The sequence below is a fragment of the Acanthochromis polyacanthus genome, chromosome 21 (genome assembly GCF_021347895.1).
Source record: "Acanthochromis polyacanthus isolate Apoly-LR-REF ecotype Palm Island chromosome 21, KAUST_Apoly_ChrSc, whole genome shotgun sequence".
Classification (NCBI taxonomy): domain Eukaryota; kingdom Metazoa; phylum Chordata; class Actinopteri; family Pomacentridae; genus Acanthochromis; species Acanthochromis polyacanthus.
In genome coordinates, this window is record NC_067133.1 from 3,355,536 (window position 1) to 3,377,509 (window position 21,974).

Consider the following 21,974-nt stretch of genomic DNA (forward strand, 5'->3'; position numbering starts at 1 on the left):
GTGAAGCGGTGGAAGGGGGCGCTGCGGAGCCGCACAGGCCGGTCCCTGTGATACAATCTGCCGAGAGAGGGGGGTGAAGGAAAAAAACCGACTGGGGTAGGTCGCTCTTTGTTTCTGGGCTAGGAGGAAAACCGAGAGACGTTGCAACCGGTGAGCGTCCAAACATCAACTTTCGCCGCTCGTGTAAGTCCACCATCATTTAGCTGTTGGATGAGGAGGGTTTTGTGTGTGTTTTGCGCTATCATCGAAGGATAGATCTGCTTTTATACAGGCTTTTTTTGTTAAGAGAGGAAAAAAGACAGACCGACATTACAGTGGCGCTGCTGTGGCGCGACAGTGTGCAATGAATGAAAATTGTTTTTGGAAATGTGCTAAGAGCGCAGCACTGAGCCAAGGGTACGGGAGGCGCGTTGGATCAATCAACTCCGGCGATGTGGGATGTTCTGACCTTTCACATGTCGCCGCGTCTCACGAAACATCTCGCAAAACAGCGATTTTTTCAGCCTAATTGGCCTGGGAGAGCATGGCCGGCTATGCTAACCCGACTAGCGAGTTAGCTCGCTAGCCGCCGTCGTTATGTTGTTGTGTTAGTTCGAGCTTTTAGTTAGCACAAGAGACAGAGTCGGGTTCGTGTTCTTTGCGACTTTAGCCCTCATTTTAGTGCCATTTTACGACTGAACCGGCTGTCCAGTTAACACCAACAAACTTGTGTTACATTACGAGAAAGGGGAAGTTGAAATAACGTCTTTTATTGACACAAAGTAGCGTGAAGTAGAAAATCCGGCTAGGCCCTGCTAGCGTTAGCACAGCTTCCGAATGCTAATAATAGCTAACCTAATTGTTGCAGCCTTAAAAATGTAAACATTGTAAGAACTGGACTGGCGAAGTTTTTTCTTTGTGCAGAGGTTTACTCGCAAATTTATAATTGACGACTGTTGGTGTACCGACAGAGTTTGTGTGTGGTTGAATAAGGCCTCATCTACAGAGGTTTTTTGATTATATTTTTATCCTGTGAAGTAACAATTGAGATTACTTCTTGACCATTCATTGTCTTTGTGAAACTTTTCTAGATACAGTTAATATCCTTTTGGTGATTTGGTTGATTGTACAAATCAGATATCCATATGTGTAAATTATGAGAGTAATCTAGCTACTTTCAGCAACCATCTGTCACAGTCTGAATAACTATAGCTTCATGTTTGGACATTTGAATCCAGCAACAGCGTAAGAAAATCTATTATGTGTCAGTCAGGTGTGATTTAGGGTGTTTCCTCCTGTGTATTTAATTTATTTGTGTGTTAACTTTGCAAAGCGCAAAACAACATATCTAGCAGATACAAGGGCAGCGTCACTTTCCTGAAATAATTATTTAATCCACAATGGTCTAGATGTCATGGAAAGCTGCTTCCAGGGTTCACTTTTAAAGTAACTCTTAATTATGTGTTATTGAATATGTATGACTGTCACCTAAAATACGGCTGGAACCATTCTGATGATTGGTAAAACATTTAAATTTATCATCAAGCAAAAAAGCAAAACATAATTAGATTCTGTGTTTTCAAATGTGATTACTTCCTTTTTGACTCCTTGTCATATTGTAAATTTGTCATATTAATTTCATTTCTGGAAGTGTATGTTTTATATTTGAACTGTTTACTGGAATTGATAAACTTCCTAAAGAAAAGACAGAAAGGGGTCTGTTATTTCCATTTGCAGTCTTGTTTACTGTTATTCTGCATTTCTAAAACAAATGAATTTGAACTTGAACTGCTATTGTAGTATGTATCTATCTATCTATCTAAAAGGATTTCTTTAAACGGGAGTTTTTCTGTGCTCAAACTGGGCCTTTAAATGGTGACTATCCATGTCCAATAAGGGAATTTGACAGAACTGTATGCATTTTCCTATTATTTCTGACTTTAATAACCCAAAATATATTTTATGCCTGTCCCTGTGAATAATACTGATGCCTTCTTCCCCCCACAATTTTTACTACTATGCTTTGTTTATTTTCCTTTGAGCTTGTCTAAAAGCCCTTTGAAGAAGCACTTCATCTATGCAGGAAAAGCCAGGGTAAATGAAGAACCACACACATATGTTCTGATCATTGTCTTACTTTATCTCTCTATAGGGGTACTTGCTGCTGCCACACATTCCCAGTTTCCCCTGAGAGATGTCCACTCCTGATCCCCCGATGGGAGGGACACCTCGGCCTGGTCCCTCCCCAGGCCCAGGGCCATCTCCAGGAGGCATGATGGGACCGAGTCCAGGTCCCTCGCCGGGCTCGGCCCACGGCATGATGGGTCCGAGTCCAGGACCTCCAGGATCGGGACACCCCCACCCCCCACAGGGACCCTCAGGATATCCTCAGGACAACATGCACCAGATGCACAAAGTACGAAACCATTTTTATTCCCCTATTTACCCTTTGTCCAACAGACTTTGACTGATTATATAGTAATGACTAACTTTTCGCCAGTTCTCTATTGATTTTGGATTTGTCCTGATCAAAATGCACCCCCTGGAGTTTACATTTTTCACATTTCAAGCCTAAAAACTAGGATATTCTCGTCATAGTTGTCTTATTCTTGATTGTTCCATGTGCTTCACGCAGCCCATGGAAGCCATGCACGAGAAGGGAATGCCTGATGACCCTCGCTATGGCCAGATGAAGGGTATGGGCATGAGACCGGGAGGACACAGTGGGATGGGACCACCTCCAAGCCCGATGGACCAACATTCCCAAGGTAACACATCACCCACAATTGTATTTTACATTGGCTGCAGGGTTTCTCGTTATCTCATTTTCTCTGCCAAAGTTTCATAACGAAGTGAAACTGAGAAATGTTTCCATGAAGCATAACAAGAACGCTACACTTCATTCTTAAAACTCTAAACATTCAGAAGCTGTGGTTTTAAAGTTGTACTTGGCCCTACATATCATTCTAATGTCCGATATTTTTACAATGATCTTGTGAGCAAAACACTGGTCTTCAGTGGTGAGGAGAAGCAGAGAAACTCTGAACTTAACTGCATGAAATGGACCTTTTGCTTCTTTTTTTGGGGCAGTGATTATTAGTTAGTTATTTGTCACAAAGCACTTAAAGAAATGCAGTTTGCCTTACATTTAATATTATTTAATTTGAATGCATTTCTTGACTTATTTAAGAATTACGCATGTTCGATATTGGCTTTTTTTTTTTTGCCAATAACCAATATGCTGATATTGTCCAACTCTCAATTTCCGATACCGATATCAACCGATTCCAACATATGTGGGCTATTTGACTAATTTTAGGTAACATCACATATCTCCTGTGGTGGAATTAACACATCATTCCTAATATTATTGTGATGCCCCATTGGATGCATTCTCAAATGCAACAAGGATTTCCAAATGTAAACATTGTCTGTGCAAAATAAGAAAACTACTTCTACTTAAGTTATGGAAAAAAAATGACATATTTATGCCATTTTTTTTTAAAAAATCTCTCAAACAACAGTTCACACTGTGAACAATAATGATATTGACCAATATTACATTTTTGTGCCAATATCGGGCCATTCCTATTAAGAATGCTTCCTTATATCTTCTCCTGGATCCACATGCATCTCCATCCACCCACAAATAAAGCGTAATTCTTTGGCAAACATTGAAATTTCAAAAACAATTTGCCTCTCAAGGGACAAATAATAAAACTGAGTTGAGTAGATTGTGTCTCAAGTTCACGCTTAAAAGATGAAACCTGAGTAAATGCTGTATATTCTTGTAACTACATTAGAATAGAATGTGCTTTATTGTCATTATATAGTGTATAACGAAACTGGAAAACTTCTTTTCAGTGCAAGAAAATCTTAAGAAATGGTGAAAAACAGTCTATTTACAAATATACATTAGTGGTGGTAGTAGTCTGCATGCTTTCAAAAGTAGCTTAAATTGTCAGGTAACTTGGATTGTGCATAGTTAACACACACTGGGTGACGAAAGAGTGGATTAAGGGATTCTTGTCCTCAACGAACTACATGCAGGAGAAACGGTTAATTCGGTCAGATGAAGTGTGTGTGTGTTTGAACTCATCCAGCCGGTTTCTCCTCTCGTGTTGCTCGTTCGTTCAGCAGATGTGGGCGGGGCTCAGGGACTTCCCCTTTCAGATAACAACAAAGACAGCTGCATCCACACAACAACAGTCAGACAGTAAAAGAGGATATGACTAGAGGGAGGTACATGGGAGCTGCAAAATGAGACTTAGACAGGGAGATGTAAAGCGTATCTTGTGACCCTTATGGACATGTAACCTAAACCGCCTGTGACTGAACTTGTATTTGGTGTGTTGTTGATGATTGTGGATAAATTTGGCTGAGTTTAGTGCCTAAATCATGTTTGATCTTAACTGTCATGCCTCTGTTCTGTCCCTAGGTTACCCCTCTCCATTGGGAGGTTCAGAACACGCACCCAGCCCAGTTCCAGCCAACGGCCCACCCTCTGGTCCCATGATGCCCGGAGGTCCCTCTGGCCCTGGGTCAGGCCCTATGGAGGGCAGCGGGGACCCTAATCAAGGTATGGGTCAGCCCAACCGTGGTGGTCCCCAGGGCCCGAGTGGACCCCCCGGTGCAGGAGCCGGACCCAGCGGTGCAGGTGGACCCACTCCTTTTAACCAGAACCAGTTGCACCAACTCAGGGCCCAGATCATGGCCTACAAGATGCTGGCACGCAGTCAGCCCCTACCAGAGCACCTGCAAATGGCTGTGCAGGGGAAGAGGCCCATGCCAGGGATGCAGCCACAGCCGATGCCTAATATGCCGCCTTCTACAGGGCCTGGAGGTGGGCCGGGTGCTGGGCCAGGACCAGCTCAGGCCAACTACAACAGACCACACGGTGAGTTAAGGAGGACTAATCAGGGTATTTTATGAGGCCGCTAATGAAATGTTGCTTTGTACAAGAAGGAAGACTATTTATCTGCTTAACAGAGATCCCTAGTGGCTAGAGGTGGGAATCTTTGGACACCTCACAATTTGATAACGATTCCAATTCAGAGGCTAAGATTTCATTATAAAACGATTATTGATGCGTCTTTAATCTATGTATATTAATGGCATTTTATCACAACACATTGCTGTTTCTCTCAGTGAATAAGCATCCATCACTTGCAATTTTTAAGAACAGTGCGTTTGCAAGAAGACACAAGAATTGAATTCGATTGTTTTCTGGTCGGTAGCGCTGCTAATAGCCGCAGCAGCAACAACCTGCCGTCTCCCTGACTCCTCCATCAGGTGGAATCCAGTTACATGACTTGTCATGTTTGTTGTGTTGCCAAAGTATTTTATTTTAGTGCGACACAGCTTACATATAACAAGGCTCTTGTCCAGTTGGAAGTGTTTCCACACGTCTGCTTTTAAATTAGTAGGGGCTGTTTGGATCTCACGGCGAGGTGGGGGGTGTTCAGTCATGTTTGTCAGCGTGTCCGCTGCAGGTGCGCATCCCAAAGTATCCTGGAGATGACGAGTTCCACGCTTCTTAGTTCCGCATTATTTAGAACTTTCTGTATTACTTTAACAGATTTAAATAACCAAAACTTGGATGTTTGTGAATCGATTCAGATTCGTACACGTCCGACTCACGATGCATCTAAGAATCTACGAGTGACTGAACATGATATTGTCTTTTAGTTGTTCAGTAATCTGTAAATGTGTTTAAAAATGGCATCCTTTCAACATTGAGCCGTAATTTTTTGTTTCATTTTAAGGTATGGTAGGTCCCAATATGGCGCCTCCTGGACCAGCAGGTGTTCCTCCAGGTATGCAAGGCCAGCCTACCAATGGACCCCCTAAGCCATGGCCTGAAGGTAAACTTGGTCTTCACACTAACTTCCACCCTTTGTAATTTTATGTATACATCCAATTCTGTTGCCAGTAAAATCTACTAAATAATAAAATCTCTTCTAAATTCTCATCTCTTCCAGGACCAATGGTGAATGCTGCTGCCCCATCCAACCCCCCTCAGAAACTGATTCCACCTCAGCCCACGGGCAGACCCTCTCCTGCTCCTCCCTCCGTGCCTCCCGCTGCCTCCCCAGTAATGCCCCCTCAGACACAGTCCCCGGGGCAACCTGCACAGCCCCCTCCCATGATGCTGCACCAGAAACAAAACCGCATCACCCCCATCCAGAAACCCCGCGGGCTGGACCCAGTGGAGATCCTCCAGGAGAGAGAGCACAGGTGAGAAAGGGAGAGGAAGGATCAATCGTACACCAAATACTTCTTCTTAAGTTACAATATAGCACACAGCTGTAAGCACACGCTCTGGTTCCTTATTTGAATAGACCCCTGTTATGTTAATATGTTAAATGTTTTTCTCTGCTGCATAGCACAACAACGTTTATACATTTTAAGCTTGTGAGCGATGACCATCAGAGTCTTTATACAAACAGTTGTAGCAATGCCAAACATGAAGAGTTTTCCACTTTAAAAGCCATTGAATGTAATTAAAGAGCACTTTAGTTAACATTCATAATCATATGTTTGAGCCCTTAAAAGCTGTTTTAATTTGAGTGTGAAGTTAATTAATGATCAATGTGGGTACATAATTAATTGGTTGATGAAGATTATTCATCAGAGTTTTAATCTTGTCCAAAATTTCCATTCCACTGCTATATATCTTTTCTAGGGATTATTGCAGAAGCTGCTTTTGACCGCAAAGTTGCACTTTTGCAGTTGTACTATTAGATTAACAATCTCAGATAAGTCACACACATTTATAAAAAAAGCACACAAGTATTTCACTCCAACTTTGTGGAAGGAAATTACAATACAATACAATGTTCCCTCGCCATATTACGGTTCACTATTCGTGTTTTTAGATATTTTAATTATTTTTGCGGTAAAATAACCATGTTGTAGCCTCAAAAAATAAAAAACAAATTAAAAAAATAATAATTAAAACATACTAAAAGAATGTTAAGTCGAAATAAAATGCGTTTACAAGAGTGTGGGGAGGGTTTATAAAGCCTTAAAATATATATAAACAATAAAATAAATATGGTCGCTAATTCGCAGATTTTCATCTATCGCGGGGGGTGGGGGGTGGGGGGGTGGAATCTGGAACGTAACACCAGCGATAGACGAGGGACCACTACATAAGTTTCTGCTGTGAAGCATTTAACCCGAATCGGTGAAAACATTGAGTAGAATATTTCATCTATGTTCTAAATTTTGTTCGATTTATCTTCAGGCTACAGGCTCGTATTGCTCACCGTATACAGGAGCTGGAGAACCTGCCTGGCTCCTTAGCTGGTGACCTGCGCACCAAAGCCACCATCGAGCTCAAAGCCCTGAGGCTGCTGAACTTCCAGAGACAGGTAAATGACATTATCTGCAAGAAATATTCATAATACCGACTGCTTGTGTATTCACCGTTACTGGCAAGCCGTCATTGTTTTCCCCGGTGAAATGCTTATCAGTGTCACCTTTTTGTGCGCTCGCAGCTGCGTCAGGAGGTGGTGGTCTGCATGCGTCGTGATACTGCTTTGGAAACTGCCCTCAACGCTAAAGCCTACAAGCGCAGCAAACGCCAGTCTCTACGTGAAGCTCGTATCACCGAGAAGCTCGAGAAGCAGCAGAAGATCGAACAAGAGCGTAAACGCCGCCAGAAACACCAGGTATGTAACGGGGAAGAACAGATGTGGGTGGAGTGTGACGGGTGTATTTCAGGGTAAATGTATTGAATCAGTTGTTTTGTGTCATTTTCTTGTAGTGAAGAAGCACAAGTCCTATTTTTGGTGACCCTGTTTGTTTTGTTATGACTTACGTTGCAGCAGAATACTATTTTTTAACAGTAATAATGTTAATAGGTAACAAAAGAATTGCAAATTAAAATTATCTGCAAAATTTGCCAACAGCTTTATGTACGCTATTTTGACAGGAATACCTCAATAGCATCCTGCAGCACGCCAAGGACTTTAAGGAGTACCACCGCTCGATCACAGCGAAGATCCAGAAGGCCACCAAAGCTGTCGCCACTTATCACGCCAACACCGAGCGCGAGCAGAAGAAAGAGAATGAGCGCATTGAAAAGGAGAGAATGCGGAGGCTGATGGTGAGACGCATCATGAGTCTGTATCTGCCATTCGGTGGATATTAGTTGTCTATTTTGTCCAGCGCAAGGATCTGACCTCTCTGTGAATTTGTTCCCAGGCTGAAGATGAAGAAGGGTACCGTAAACTTATTGACCAGAAGAAAGACAAGCGTCTGGCCTACCTGCTACAGCAGACAGACGAGTACGTGGCCAACCTCACTGAGTTGGTGCGTGCTCACAAAGCCGCTCAAGCCCTCAAAGAGAAGAAGAAGAAGAAGAAAAAGAAGGTAAGTATTAGTTGTAGGTAACTGTAGTGTGTCTGTTGTTACATTTTACCTTTTCTTGTCACACTGACTTGAATTGTTTATGCATCCAGAAGCCCGAGGCTCCAGAGGGTGGCGCTCCTGGTCTTGGACCTGATGGAGAGGTGAGTTTAAAAGAAGAAAATAACTTTCAAGAATCGCGTCCAATAAGGTGTCGTGACTTTTTGACTTGACTGTTTTCTGCTTTCTCCTTTCAGCCTCTAGATGAGACAAGTCAGATGAGTGACCTACCGGTTAAGGTCATCCATGTGGACAGCGGAAAGATCCTGACGGGCGTTGATGCACCGAAGGCTGGCCAGCTGGAGACCTGGCTTGAAATGAATCCAGGGTAGGTGTTATGTCTGGCTATTGTGCTTATAAAGTAGAGGACTTTTACAAGGGGAGGACAGGGGTCCTCAACTTATGGCAGAGTCCCGTTCCTGTGGTGTGACGTAAGTCGATTTTCGTCGCAAGTCGAAACTCTTGTGAAAATGTGAACAAATCAGTTTACATATTTGTACAACTAGAGTAACAAAAACAGTCATTAGCTCACACCGAAACACAACTCGGTAGGAAAATATCGGCGAAAATGTAAACTGTAAGTCTGACTAAAGCTTGGGAGCCATAATGAAGTTTTCGAATGTAGCATAATCCAGTGTGGCGGCAAAAGTAAACAAAGCGCCGCATGACCACTGTACATGCAGTATCCATCCGTTCCACTCGCCAACTAATTCCACTGAACCAATTCCGCCGTAACGATGAAACGCCGTACGTTAAACTGAGGACTGGCCCGTAATCTGTTCTGATGTAACGGGGAAACGCCGTAAGTCGAGGACCTCTGTAGTTAATGTAGAATGCAACACTTCAATCTCAGCAAAAATGACAAGGCTTCAACATGTTAGCTCGGTCATTAAAACATTTTCTCATTGTAATTCCAAAAGCAAGTATCCTGGATTAAAGGTTGAAAGTTAAAATACATCCTGGAGCATTATGTCATACCATCAAGGCAATGTTTTAATAGCATAATGATTGTCCTCCAGCAGCATCTTTGCATCTCTAGTTGTTTGTAACCTTGTCTAAAACACGTTGTTCCTCTGCAGATACGAAGTGGCGCCACGCTCAGACAGTGAAGACAGTGGATCAGATGAAGACGAAGAGGAGGAGGTGCGTAACTCTGCTTCCAAACATTATGATATAGTCGCTATGTTCATTTTTGCTCCATGTTGCACAGTTGCCTCCATATCCGTTTTCTTGTGTCAGGAGGACGAAGAGGAGCACCCTCAGCACTCTGCAGCCCAAGCAGAGGAGAAGAAGAAGATTCCTGACCCTGACAGTGAAGACGTGTCAGAAGTGGATGTCCGGCACATCATTGAGTAAGATGGCCGTGTTATCTTCAGCTTTAATATCATCCTTGACATGTAATCAGTTAGTTAGGTCACTGATTTCGCCATAGAAAGATACATTCCTGCAAGGGATTTCTGTTTGGATGTTGTTTTCTTTCTTCCCCCCACAAACATCCTGCTGTATTTTGTCTCCCCTCCCGCCTCCATCAGACACGCCAAGCAGGATGTAGACGACGAGTACGGCAATGCAAGCTTCAACCGAGGCCTGCAGTCCTACTACGCCGTGGCTCACGCGGTCACCGAGAAAGTGGATAAACAGTCCTCACTGCTGGTCAATGGGCAGCTCAAGCAATACCAGGTAACCAAGATCAGAGTGGAATGTTCTTGAATGGGAATTAGTGTTGCTCCCTCATGTAATGGAATCCAACTACATGGTTTAAATGAGAGTAAACTGAAGCTAACGTTACCTGTTTACCGCTCAGATCAAAGGTCTGGAGTGGCTGGTGTCACTTTACAACAACAACTTGAACGGCATCTTGGCTGATGAGATGGGTCTGGGAAAAACGATCCAGACCATCGCCCTTATTACTTACCTCATGGAGTTCAAGCGCCTCAACGGGCCCTTCCTCATCATTGTACCTCTCTCGTGAGTCCCTCCTTATTTTCTAGTTGCAAAAAAACAATAAATGCACGTACAAAGAGCTGTTCTGGCGCAGAACAATTAAAGTTTTGTCTTTTGTTTTCAGAACTTTATCAAACTGGGTGTACGAGTTTGATAAGTGGGCCCCATCTGTCGTGAAGGTCTCCTACAAGGTCTGTGACATTTTTTTTTTCCTGATATTGTGTCAGTTCTATAGTCATATCATGCTGCTGTCGTAACAAACATAGTTATACCAAGGTCAATTCTTTTCAATTCTTGTGCTTGAATTATTTAGTTTTGTTGAAAATAAATGGAAATTGTTTGTGTTCATTTTCAGGGGTCTCCAGCTGCTCGTCGTTCATTCGTTCCAATCTTGCGTAGCGGCAAATTCAACGTGCTGCTCACCACATACGAGTACATTATTAAAGATAAGCAAGTGCTAGCAAAGGTAAAGAAACTCTCCACCATTTGCTTCTACGCACATCCAAAATGTATACCATTAGAAGTAGATTCGCTCTAAATGTTCAGTGTCTCCCTCCCAAAGCTCCGCTGGAAGTACATGATCGTGGACGAAGGTCATCGTATGAAGAACCACCACTGTAAGCTCACTCAGGTCTTGAACACACACTACTTGGCCCCACGGCGTTTGCTGCTCACAGGAACTCCGCTGCAGAACAAGCTGCCGGAGCTCTGGGCCCTGCTCAACTTCCTGCTGCCCACCATTTTCAAGAGCTGCAGCACCTTCGAACAGTGGTTCAACGCTCCCTTTGCCATGACTGGAGAGAAGGTGAGCGAAGCTTGTTTTATGCTTGATGCGTCCGTGAGGTCTGCATGGCTCCGTACAGAAGAATTGCGTCGTTTTAGCAGCCATGCACTCCTCACACGGCCTTTCTGAAGCAGAAGCGTGCGCCTCCAAATTTTTCTAACAACGCGGACAGAGACACGTGCTCCTAGCAGCCGAAGCTCAGAAATAGAAGCATTTATCACCGTGATAACCGGGTTATGAACAATTCATGGCATGAAGTTAAAACTAACTGCTGAAATGCAACTATTCGGTAAGATGCCATGTTCTAAATGGTATAAACAATGACAGACCACTTCTACTGTAGTTTAGTACTGGGGTAGAAGCGTGCTTACGATATATGTATAAGCGTCTCATTTGTGTCACATTCGTACGGAAAGCATAACCCAGGCTTTACGGTCTGGTTGGGTTTAGCTTTCATCATGAAGCATTAAAAGCTTCAACATAAGCGTTTCAGTGTATCAGGTAGCATTGTCCAAATAAACCTTTGCTTTTCTTTTACCTCAAGGTTGACTTGAACGAGGAAGAGACCATCCTGATCATTCGACGTTTACACAAAGTGCTCCGACCTTTCTTGCTGCGCCGACTCAAGAAAGAAGTCGAGGCCCAGCTGCCAGAGAAGGTCAGGCTGCTTTCAGAATTATTGTATGATTTACTCCTGCGTGAATTTCAACACTCTAAATCTGTGTTCAAACCTTGTTTGTTTTATGGAACCGCACAGTCCTTGATTATATAAAAATTTAAAGCTGGATCTTTTCTTCTGTTCCACACAGTTGAATTCTCACTGTTTAAATCGGTTAGGTCAAAATCGTATTCACACTGCTGCCACTTGGAGCGGCAGAAGACAAACATTAACCATTTATCCAAAATTGCAAGTGTTTCAGTGGTTAATGCTTGATTTTAAATTATAAGGTATTGATTTTTATTGTTTTCTGGCTATTTGTAAGGATTTCTCTTTATTCTTAACTACCAAATGCAACTGTTTCAGCTGAATTTTATCGCTTTTAGAAGTTTTTTTCATTACCGTTACCTAACTGTTGGCTTTTTAAAAACATCTTTTCAAACTGTTTTCATTGATTTTAGCTACTTCAGCAGCCTTTTTCTTTTTGTTACCATTGCAATATTTTTTTCATTACATTGGGCTATTTCTTTTCACTGTGTCATCATTACCTTTAACTAGCTAGTTGATCTGAATAATTTGGCGACACTTCTGAGCTTTTCCCCTATTGTTGTTCTTATAGGTGGAGTACGTGATCAAGTGCGACATGTCGGCCCTCCAGAGGGTTTTGTACAGACACATGCAGGCCAAGGGAGTCTTACTCACAGATGGGTCAGAAAAAGACAAGAAGGTAAGAAGATAAAGCCTTCAAATGTCAGCAGGAAAACTGTATTTTGTGGACATTATAGTATAGCATAGTAAATGTTATTTTAAGGTTTAAAAATGATGCCCGCTACAAGGTGCATATTCTGATTGTGTTTGTTCTCCTTGTAAATTTTCCAGGGTAAAGGAGGCACGAAGACCCTGATGAACACTATCATGCAACTGAGGAAGATTTGCAACCACCCCTACATGTTCCAGCACATTGAGGTACCAAACACAAACTCTGCCTCTTAAATCATGACAAATAGAACAATGAAATAAAAAGCAGGGAGCAAAAACTAATTAAAATCTTTCCTTGTTTGTTTTAAAGGAGTCTTTCTCTGAGCATCTTGGATATTCTGGTGGAATTGTGTCCGGGTATGTAAACTTCAAATCTTTATTCTCTTGTACAGGTGTGTGTTGAGTGGATAAATGTTTCGTAATGGATCATTCCTCCTCACATTGTCCCTTTTGTCCTCTGCAGCCCTGATCTGTACCGCTCCTCTGGAAAGTTTGAGCTGCTGGATCGTATCCTGCCCAAGCTGAGGGCCACCGACCACAAAGTGCTGCTCTTCTGTCAAATGACCTCCCTCATGACCATCATGGAGGACTACTTTGCTTACCGCAACTTCAAGTACCTGCGTCTGGACGGTGAGACACCTCTGAACCTCTGAATAGACTAACTTTGACTGTTAGCTGTTTGTCACAAACCAAACCTCTGTCAAACTAATGTCTTTACTGCTGACTTGTAGATTACAGGAGGTCCTCAGTTTACGACGTCGGTGACCTACGGCGTTCCGTCATTACGTCAGAACTGGTTATGGACCGGTCTTTGATTTAACGTATGGCGTTATGTGGAACTAATTGACGAGCGGAACAGACGAATACGTCATCGCGCCATGCTATCAGACAGCTTTGTTTACATTCGCCACTTGTACACCACCTTGAACTGTGCTACAATCGCTACGTTTTTGCCTTTCATTATGGCTCCTCAGTGTAAGTCAGACTCTGCTGATGGCATCTCCATGGAAGTGAAATTAAACATAATAAAACACTCGGAATAGGGCAAAACACCAACGAACATCAGTAAAGTTTTAAAAACAGTACAACATATTTTAGTGACCCTCTATGATGAATGAGTGAGACTTTATCTGGTTCTCTGGTGATTTATTGAACGTTCACACAGGATACTGTGAACCGTAGACAACGCCTAAATAACAACAAAGCCCAATAAATCCAGAATTATCCGCCCTTCTCAGCTCTCTCTCACTCGACACACACACTATTGCAGGTTCTGAGCCAATCAGAGGTGAGCTAACTAAACATGGCACATTCACTGACATTAGGTAAATCTGGAACTGAACAATAAATATTGAAACCTCAACAACATCAGTCAGTTACAGTATTCTGCTATCTTCATGTAAAATGATGCATACAGCCATGAAAGTCCTTGGTGTTCATTACTTTTTGAAGCACTGATCATGTTGTGATGCATGTAACGGCTTCGTTTCCATTTTTGACGGAGTCCCAACTTATGGTGTAAATTGACTTGCATCACACGGTAGGAATGTCACTCCAATGTACATTGAGGACCCCTGCAATAGGTATTCAACATTCAACAAAAGCTTTGTATCTTAAAGCTTTCAGAAACTTGCTGCACAGTTTCAAAGCAATAAATAGAAACACTTGAGTAACCTGTAATGTCAGCTGATTATATGGAACAGTTGGGATTTACTATTAGCACTTACACACATAATCTGTTTCCGTAGGAACCACCAAAGCAGAGGATCGTGGCATGCTGCTGAAGACATTCAATGACCCCGCCTCTGAGTACTTTGTGTTCCTGCTCAGTACCAGGGCTGGAGGTCTGGGCCTGAACCTGCAGTCTGCTGACACTGTCATCATTTTTGACAGTGACTGGAATCCTCATCAGGTACTGTGTGTGAGCAAGGACTTTCAGGAGATAAGGCCTTCTCTCTCTGCATACATTTTCCATCGTCAGTGTATTTCCACCTGAGCTAATCATCTGTGAACACTCGTGCAGGACTTGCAGGCCCAGGACAGAGCCCACCGTATCGGTCAGCAAAACGAGGTGCGCGTGCTGCGCCTGTGCACCGTTAACAGCGTGGAGGAAAAGATCCTGGCAGCGGCCAAGTACAAGCTGAACGTGGACCAGAAGGTCATCCAGGCCGGCATGTTCGACCAGAAGTCCTCAGGCTTTGAGCGCCGGGCCTTCTTACAGGCCATTCTGGAGCACGAGGAGCAGGACGAGGTCGGGGCTCGAGGAGGCTGCCGCACTAGGGGGGCGTGGGTGGGTGTGATCTGAACCTGTTCCCACATCGCCCACCCACCCACATCCGCCTGTGCGCTGCCCCACCTCTTCATTCTCTCCTTTTTTTCTCCCCCTCTGTCTCCTTCCCTTATTTCCCTCTTTTCTCAGGATTTGTGAGCTTTCATCAATCCAGACTTCTCCTTTTCTCCCTTATGTATTTCTGCTTCTGCACAAACCTTTGATGGTTAATATGATACTTTATCTTTCACACTAACATGAAAGCTTTTCCCTTTTTATACCTTTTATTCCTGCTCTTTTTTTCCTCTCCTTCTGCTTTTAACTTTTGTCCTGCGAAATCTATTCTTTGCTTTATTTATCTTTTTTTAAAGTTAACTTTTAGTCAGTGAAATGCAGATGTTATTTACATTCACAATGCTTTTTAGAACAGATAGTAATATGCATTAAATTACTTTGTTTTTTTTGTACAATTGAGAGGCATTATTTCAGAGACTTGGCTCTGAGGTGCCACATAAATCTGCAGTCAGCCTCTTCTCATTCACCCTTTTTCATTCATCTGCAGGAGGAAGACGAAGTGCCCGATGATGAGACTGTCAATCAGATGATTGCCAGAAGTGAAGAGGAGTTTGAGCAATTTATGGTTAGTTCATCGCAGTTAGTAGATACAGGGGGTCCTCGGTTTACGACGCCAGAACTGTTACATGAACTAGTTGGCGAGCGAAGCGGACGAATATGTGGTGACATGGCGCTATAAGACAGCTTTGTTTACATTCTCCGGTTGTGCGCCACCTTGGATTGTGCTACATTCACTAACATTTTGCCTTCATTATGGCTCCCAAGCATTAGTCAGACTCTTCTGATGGCAAAGAAAATGGTGATGGTAGAAACTGCAGCTGTCCAACTAGTTAAACTCGTGCTTGCAAAATGAATCGTGAGTCGTAGCAAACTTGACTTCTTTACTGTGGCTTTTGATACACATTTCAGAGTGAAAACTGCAACAAAAACAGAATAAAGCAACGTATGTGTAAATCAATCGTTTTAACACAACCGGCAGACCAAAAACGAAGTTAATGACCTACGACATCGCCTCTGTGACGTTTACAAAGCAGAGAGCCGTGCATCCAGAAAAGCACGCACAAAATAGCAGACAGGAAGTGACAGCTGTCAACACACAACTTCAAAATAAACACTTTTTCAAAACAAAAGTACTTCGATGTTTCTGCCTTTAGGGCAACACACCATGGAAGTGACATTAGATTCAATAAAACGCTCGAAACACTGATGAACATCGGCATTATTAGATCAAGTTGTAAAATCAGTCAAACATGTTCTTTTATCTTCTTGTAAAATGGCTCGCATGCATAAAAATCATCGATATTCATGTCTTTTATGAAGAACTGATCAACATCGTAATGCACATAATGACTTCGTCTACATTTTCTCTTGAGTTCCGACTTGTGGCAAAATTCGACTTACATCAATCTGTAGGAACGGAACTCAGACGTAAGTTGAGGACCTCTTGCACTTGATGTTTTTAGAATCCGACTCCACTAACTCGCCGCTGCATTGTTTTTATACCAGCGCATGGACCTAGACAGACGCCGCGAGGAAGCCCGCAACCCTAAGAGGAAACCTCGTCTGATGGAGGAGGACGACCTGCCAGGCTGGATCTTAAAAGACGACGCCGAGGTTGAGAGGTTAACCTGCGAAGAGGAGGAGGAGAAGATGTTTGGCCGAGGATCCCGCCAGCGCAAGGAGGTGGACTACAGCGACTCCCTCACGGAGAAACAGTGGCTGAAGGTGGGATGATGTACAGCTACTGAAGCTTTATCAGGGTATGACTTTGTAGAATCAAGAGAAAATAAGTTTTTTGACCGTGTCTGTTGTCACCACAGGCCATAGAAGAAGGTAATCTGGAGGACATCGAAGAGGAAGTGCGCCACAAAAAGACCACCAGAAAGCGCAAGAGAGACCGAGACCATGACGGCGGTCCGGCCACGCCGAGCTCCAGCAGCGGCCGCGGGCGAGACAAGGACGAGGAGGTGAAGAAAGCCAAGAAGCGTGGTCGCCCTCCTGCAGAGAAACTCTCCCCCAACCCTCCATCTCTCACCAAGAAGATGAGGAAGATCGTGGATGCTGTCATCAAATATAAGGATGGGTGAGGAGACGACAGCATCTCTGAAAGCGTATTATCAGTAGACGAGAAGGAAACTGTATATAAAACTGTGTCTTTTGTCTCTGCAGTAACGGCCGACAGCTGAGCGAAGTCTTCATCCAGCTCCCGTCTCGCAAAGAGCTGCCAGAGTACTACGAGCTCATCCGCAAACCAGTGGACTTCAGAAAGATCAAGGTGACGAAAAGCGACCTCATCCTTTTCCACGTGGATTTTTATCAAAGTTTTTGCCTGTTTCATGTCTGACTTTGTCTTTTCTGTTCGCTCGTCAGGAGAGGATCCGCAGCCACAAGTATCGCAGCCTCAACGACCTGGAGAAGGACGTGATGCTGCTGTGTCAGAACGCCCAGACTTTTAACCTGGAGGGATCTCTGGTGAGTGAAGGCAGAAGCTCACCAGGGTTTAATATATTTGGCATTTGTTCAAATTAGGCTTAAATCTCTCTAACTCTGTCTCCGTAATCCTTTCAGATCTACGAGGATTCCATTGTGCTCCAGTCCGTCTTCACCAGCGTGAGGCAGAAGATCGAGAAGGACGACGAAAGCGAGGGAGAGGAAAGCGAGGAAGAGGAGGAGGAGATCGACGAAGGCTCGGAGTCCGAATGTGAGTATCGGGAACTCGCTGAAGCTCTAGCGGTATCAGCAGTGAGAGGCGCTCTAACATCAAGCTGATTGTGATCTTTGATTCCCACCAGCCCGTTCGGTGAAGGTGAAGATCAAACTGAGCCGGAAAGAGAAGGGAGAGCGAGGAGGCAAAGGACAGCGACGAAGGGGCCGCGGCGCCCGAGCTAAACCCGTGGTGAGCGACGACGACAGCGAGGAGGAACAGGAAGAGGTGAGAGGCATCAGGAGCATTTTAAAGGTGTAAAATGACATTACTGCTTTGAAACATCTAAAAAGGACAACACAAATGTTACATAGTTGAATTTTGCATCTACATTATCCTTAATTTTTCCAACCATGTTCAACATATTGTGCTTTTATTGCAGCCCTGCGTCATACATGTACAAACAGGTTTTTTTTATGCCTCTGCACCAGAAGAGTTTTAGGTTGTTGGTATCGGCGTCTCTCTCCCAAACACCTTGAAGTTTGGTGGTCAAATGTCATCTGCCAAAGCATGATTTTAGCCTTAACTTACAAATTCATCGGCTAATTGGAACAATATGTCACACAGATGTCTAAAGGCCTCTACTTACTGTGCGATTTTAATAGTCTTCTAAGTTTACAGCTTGCTACACTGTACATGAATCTAATAATCTTTGGGCACGACGTGAAGTTTGCTTTGTGCAGATTGCACAATGAAAACGCAGCTGAATCTCAGCCTACGATGTACATGAAACGCCGTAAATGCTCAAGAATAAAACGCCATACACATGTGCCTTATATCCATAAACAACCAAAGCATAAACAGAGCTGTTACAATCACAGGGAAACTAGTGAAACAAGAACCAAGTGCTGTGGCCGCTATTTACAGCGCTGTGTCTTTGTGTGTGTTTGCTAGCCGCTAATGTGAGGTTGCTAACCCGGGAGCTACAATTCCGCCGCTGTATCCTTCCACGCTTCGTCCTTTTTTGTCTGATTGTGGTACGAGCTGGAGGACACGTCAAAAAGGCTTCTGCTACCACAGCTCTACCAGGCTGTCTTCTGTGTTTAAATCTTCATACTTGTTTTGATGCGTTTTGCCATTATCGCCGCAAATCATCTATTCGGGTTTAGCGTCCTTTCATGCTCCATATGCATTGGTTGGTTAGTTGTTGTAGGTCACAGCAGCAGTCGCACTGTGAGATGATCAACCCCAATTTCTGACACTGTCAGAATTTTATCGCCGCTTGTCTTTGGTCGCAAGATGATTTTGTCACGATTGTTGTCCTTTGTCCAGGATGGCCGAAAATCACAGACTGTGTAGAGACCTTCATGACACAAATCTAGACATATATGGAAGTAAACTGCTACTTGTCAACAAGGCGGTAGTTCCAGTTTGTCTGAACAATCATGAAGTAACTTTTGGAGTGTGTTTTATGAATGAAGAGTAGAATGTCTCAACATTCTCTGCTTATACATCTGCTCTTTTTCTCTATTTTCAGCTGCTGTGAAATGACAAACTTTATGTATTAAACTGAGAAAACTGAGGCTTTAACATGACCTTAGACTTCACTGGTAATTTTATTGACTGAATATGATTTTAAAAATGCAGGATTAATTGATAATGAAAATGATCAGTAGGCACAACTCTGTTTTTTTTTTTTTTTTCCCTCCAAAAGAATATTACAAACGGTGGATAAATATAGAACCAGTATTCATCTGCATAGAAAGTACAAGCATTATGGGATGAAGAAAGACATTTGCACCAGCTTGTCTGTGGTGATGATAAAAATAACTAAACCCCTTTCGGACATGCAGCTTTTTTTACACTAATTTTGTTGAATTTGATCTCATGGCTGAGACATAAATCACAACAAAAGCAATCATACTATGCCAGACTTAGTAGCATTTACATATGACTTACAGTTGGGATTATTGGATCGTAATATTTTACTTTCCATAGACACCCCATTCCCGTGTAGTCTCATTAGCAAGCAAAAGTAAATCTTTGTTTCTTTTTTGTTTCAGGAGCGTTCGGCCAGTGGCAGCGACGAGGACTGAAGTGAACCAGTTCTGATTGGACCAACGGACCACTGAGCCCTTGACTGGACTTTATATATTTTACTTAGATACAGCAGAGGGTCAGTCAGCGGAGAGGCCTAGTTTTACCTAGATGAGCTGATTTTTAGTGAGACAATTGTATTCTCATTAAAGTATACCGATAAATAAAAATCAATTAAAAAAAAAACAACTAAAATATAAAAGCTATGACCCATCCACTTTCATATTTAAACCATTTTCCCAGTATGAATAGTAGTGTGTCTCTTTGCCTTTTTTGTTTTCTCCTGTAAGTGGACAATTGACAGAGCCTGAATTATTATAGACTGATCGTGGGCCATAAAAACAGCTGTTTTTTAAGTGGTATTAATTTTGTCGTCTTTTACTTTGAGACAAAGCGCACATGTGAACCAGGAGTCACTGCGTTTCTTGAAGTCCCTTTTTGAATGCATGTCGTGCGTGTCTGTGGAAATGCACCTGGATGTGTCTTCACTATTATCTCTGTATTTAATTTAAGACTACAAGCGGGATCACGGTACATCCCACCCTGCAGCCCCTCCCTCTCAGGTTGTCTATGTAAAGGGGAGGGAGGGATAGGACCATTTTCTCGTGTCGGTGTCACTGGATTCCAAAAAGTACAATAAAGGCATCTCATAATAAATCTCTAGTCTTTGCTGTGTTCAGTCCAAAATGCACTTTACGTTTGTACTTGCGGCATTTGTCCACTAGATGGCCTCGTGAGAACAGCTCATGTCCACATGTTGGTCCTGTTTATACACTGTCTATCCAAAAAAATAGTCGTGCACGCTAATATTTTGTTGGATTGCCTTTAGCTTTGAGTACCGTGGCATCATTTCGATAAGCTTCTGTAATGTCACAGCATTTATTTTTATCTACAGTTGTATTAATTTTCTATCTACATCTTATACTGATGATGGGAGAGTCGGACCGCTGCGCAAAGTCTTCTCCAGAACATCCAAAAGATTCTCAGTGGGGCTGAGGTCTGGACTCTGGAGGTCAATCCATCTCATGCTCCCTGATCCACTCATTCTCAATGTGGGCCCCATGAATCCTGGCATCGTCATAAGATAAGATAAGATAGACTTTATTAATCTCACAAAGGAGAAATTTAACGTTACAGGGCTCTTAGAAACAAAAAACAGAGGAGTGCAAAAAGTCACGAAAGTGCAAGAACAAGATAATAAATATTGTCATCTTGAATTTGTTGGGTTTCTCTCTATAGTATTGCGTGTGCCCTGAGTTAACTTTTTGCACTCTAGATTTGAGCACCCTATAAATAAACCTGTGTTGAATTTATTACTTTTAGAAAGTTATTTCAGCTACGTATCCACAACTGTTTCTAAATGACTTCTCTGTTTGTTGTGTTTGCCAACTTTTTCATGCATACTTAATCACAACACAATGTTACAGTCAGACTGCATATGCTGCAACTCATTTGGCATGTGTGTGTCTTCACGTGTCGGTTACTCTCTGGCAACTGCAGAGTCATTTGGGGTTCTTCTTGCGATTTCCACACGATCCCCACTTCTCAGAAATTCGACCCCGACACGCCCACATCCTCCTTCCCCTCATGTGACTTTGCTGAAATCTCGGGGGCACATGCCTGAACACCTGAACAAACATCTGGGGTTATATCTGCTATGAATCTGCTGCGTGGGTGATTCCTGAAGACTGAATTTCGAGGAACGCTCACCCCAGCTTGAGTCTCCCAGCAGACTTATGAGCGAGTGTTTGCACAGTTGTGGTTGCCATTTTTTCAGGATTCATTTGCAGTGTCTGCTATAAACCAGCTCAGTTTAGATCTATTTTGTATTACAGTCCTCGTGTGTTAGAGGATGTTCACTCCCGTGCTGGGAGAAATGTGAACTCTCTGAACTAAATGATTGAAACCCCCCTACAGCTATTGTCTTTTATTGGTTCATCGCCTTTCCACTCAGTGTCAGCCTTATCTGCTCTTCCAAAGTGATGAAGCCAAATGTTTCATCTCCCAAGAAATATGTCTATATTAAGATGCACACCCTGTCCAGGCAGCCACTTCTCAGCCATAACGACAGTCAGAAAATCCAGAAACGTGTCCCTGTTCCTGTGGAAAAAGAAGAAGATGGATGATTGAACACACATAAACGTGTCTGAAATATTTAATGCAGGCATTAAAACAGAAATCTGTCCCACTTTGGCCTGTAATTCTACTTCCAACGTATCCCTGGCTGGTCTGGTTTTCTGTCTTTAAGTAGAGGAAGCCAAAAACTTGCTTTACAGCATCTGGGAGAACCTGATTTAACCTTCTGGGGAGAATAGAAAAACTGTTACAGCCTAGAAGACTGTTTTGTCAG

General features: G+C 43.0%; 1 protein-coding gene across 2 annotated transcripts; it reads left to right on the plus strand.

Annotated features, from left to right (window-relative positions):
- Window positions 1–31: 31 nt before the first annotated feature.
- Window positions 32–20,281, plus strand: smarca4a (SWI/SNF related, matrix associated, actin dependent regulator of chromatin, subfamily a, member 4a). Of its 2 annotated transcripts, none has more exons than XM_051940902.1 (34): window positions 32–183; window positions 2,132–2,395; window positions 2,615–2,747; window positions 4,418–4,876; window positions 5,745–5,843; window positions 5,961–6,216; window positions 7,229–7,355; window positions 7,482–7,655; window positions 7,919–8,092; window positions 8,191–8,358; window positions 8,448–8,498; window positions 8,592–8,722; window positions 9,474–9,537; window positions 9,634–9,746; window positions 9,927–10,074; window positions 10,199–10,362; window positions 10,463–10,529; window positions 10,694–10,804; window positions 10,901–11,143; window positions 11,667–11,780; window positions 12,400–12,507; window positions 12,660–12,746; window positions 12,850–12,896; window positions 13,003–13,169; window positions 14,288–14,451; window positions 14,563–14,829; window positions 15,371–15,448; window positions 16,390–16,608; window positions 16,704–16,966; window positions 17,053–17,158; window positions 17,254–17,355; window positions 17,452–17,584; window positions 17,676–17,815; window positions 19,591–20,281. In XM_051940902.1, the coding sequence occupies exons 2-34, from the start codon at window positions 2,174–2,176 to the stop codon at window positions 19,621–19,623; spliced, it is 4,932 nt and encodes a 1,643-aa protein (XP_051796862.1). In that variant the 5' UTR covers window positions 32–183; window positions 2,132–2,173; the 3' UTR covers window positions 19,624–20,281. The 2 variants fall into 2 exon arrangements, with proteins under 2 accessions (XP_051796862.1, XP_051796863.1); XM_051940903.1 differs by having other exon boundaries at window positions 14,563–14,790.
- Window positions 20,282–21,974: the final 1,693 nt, after the last annotated feature.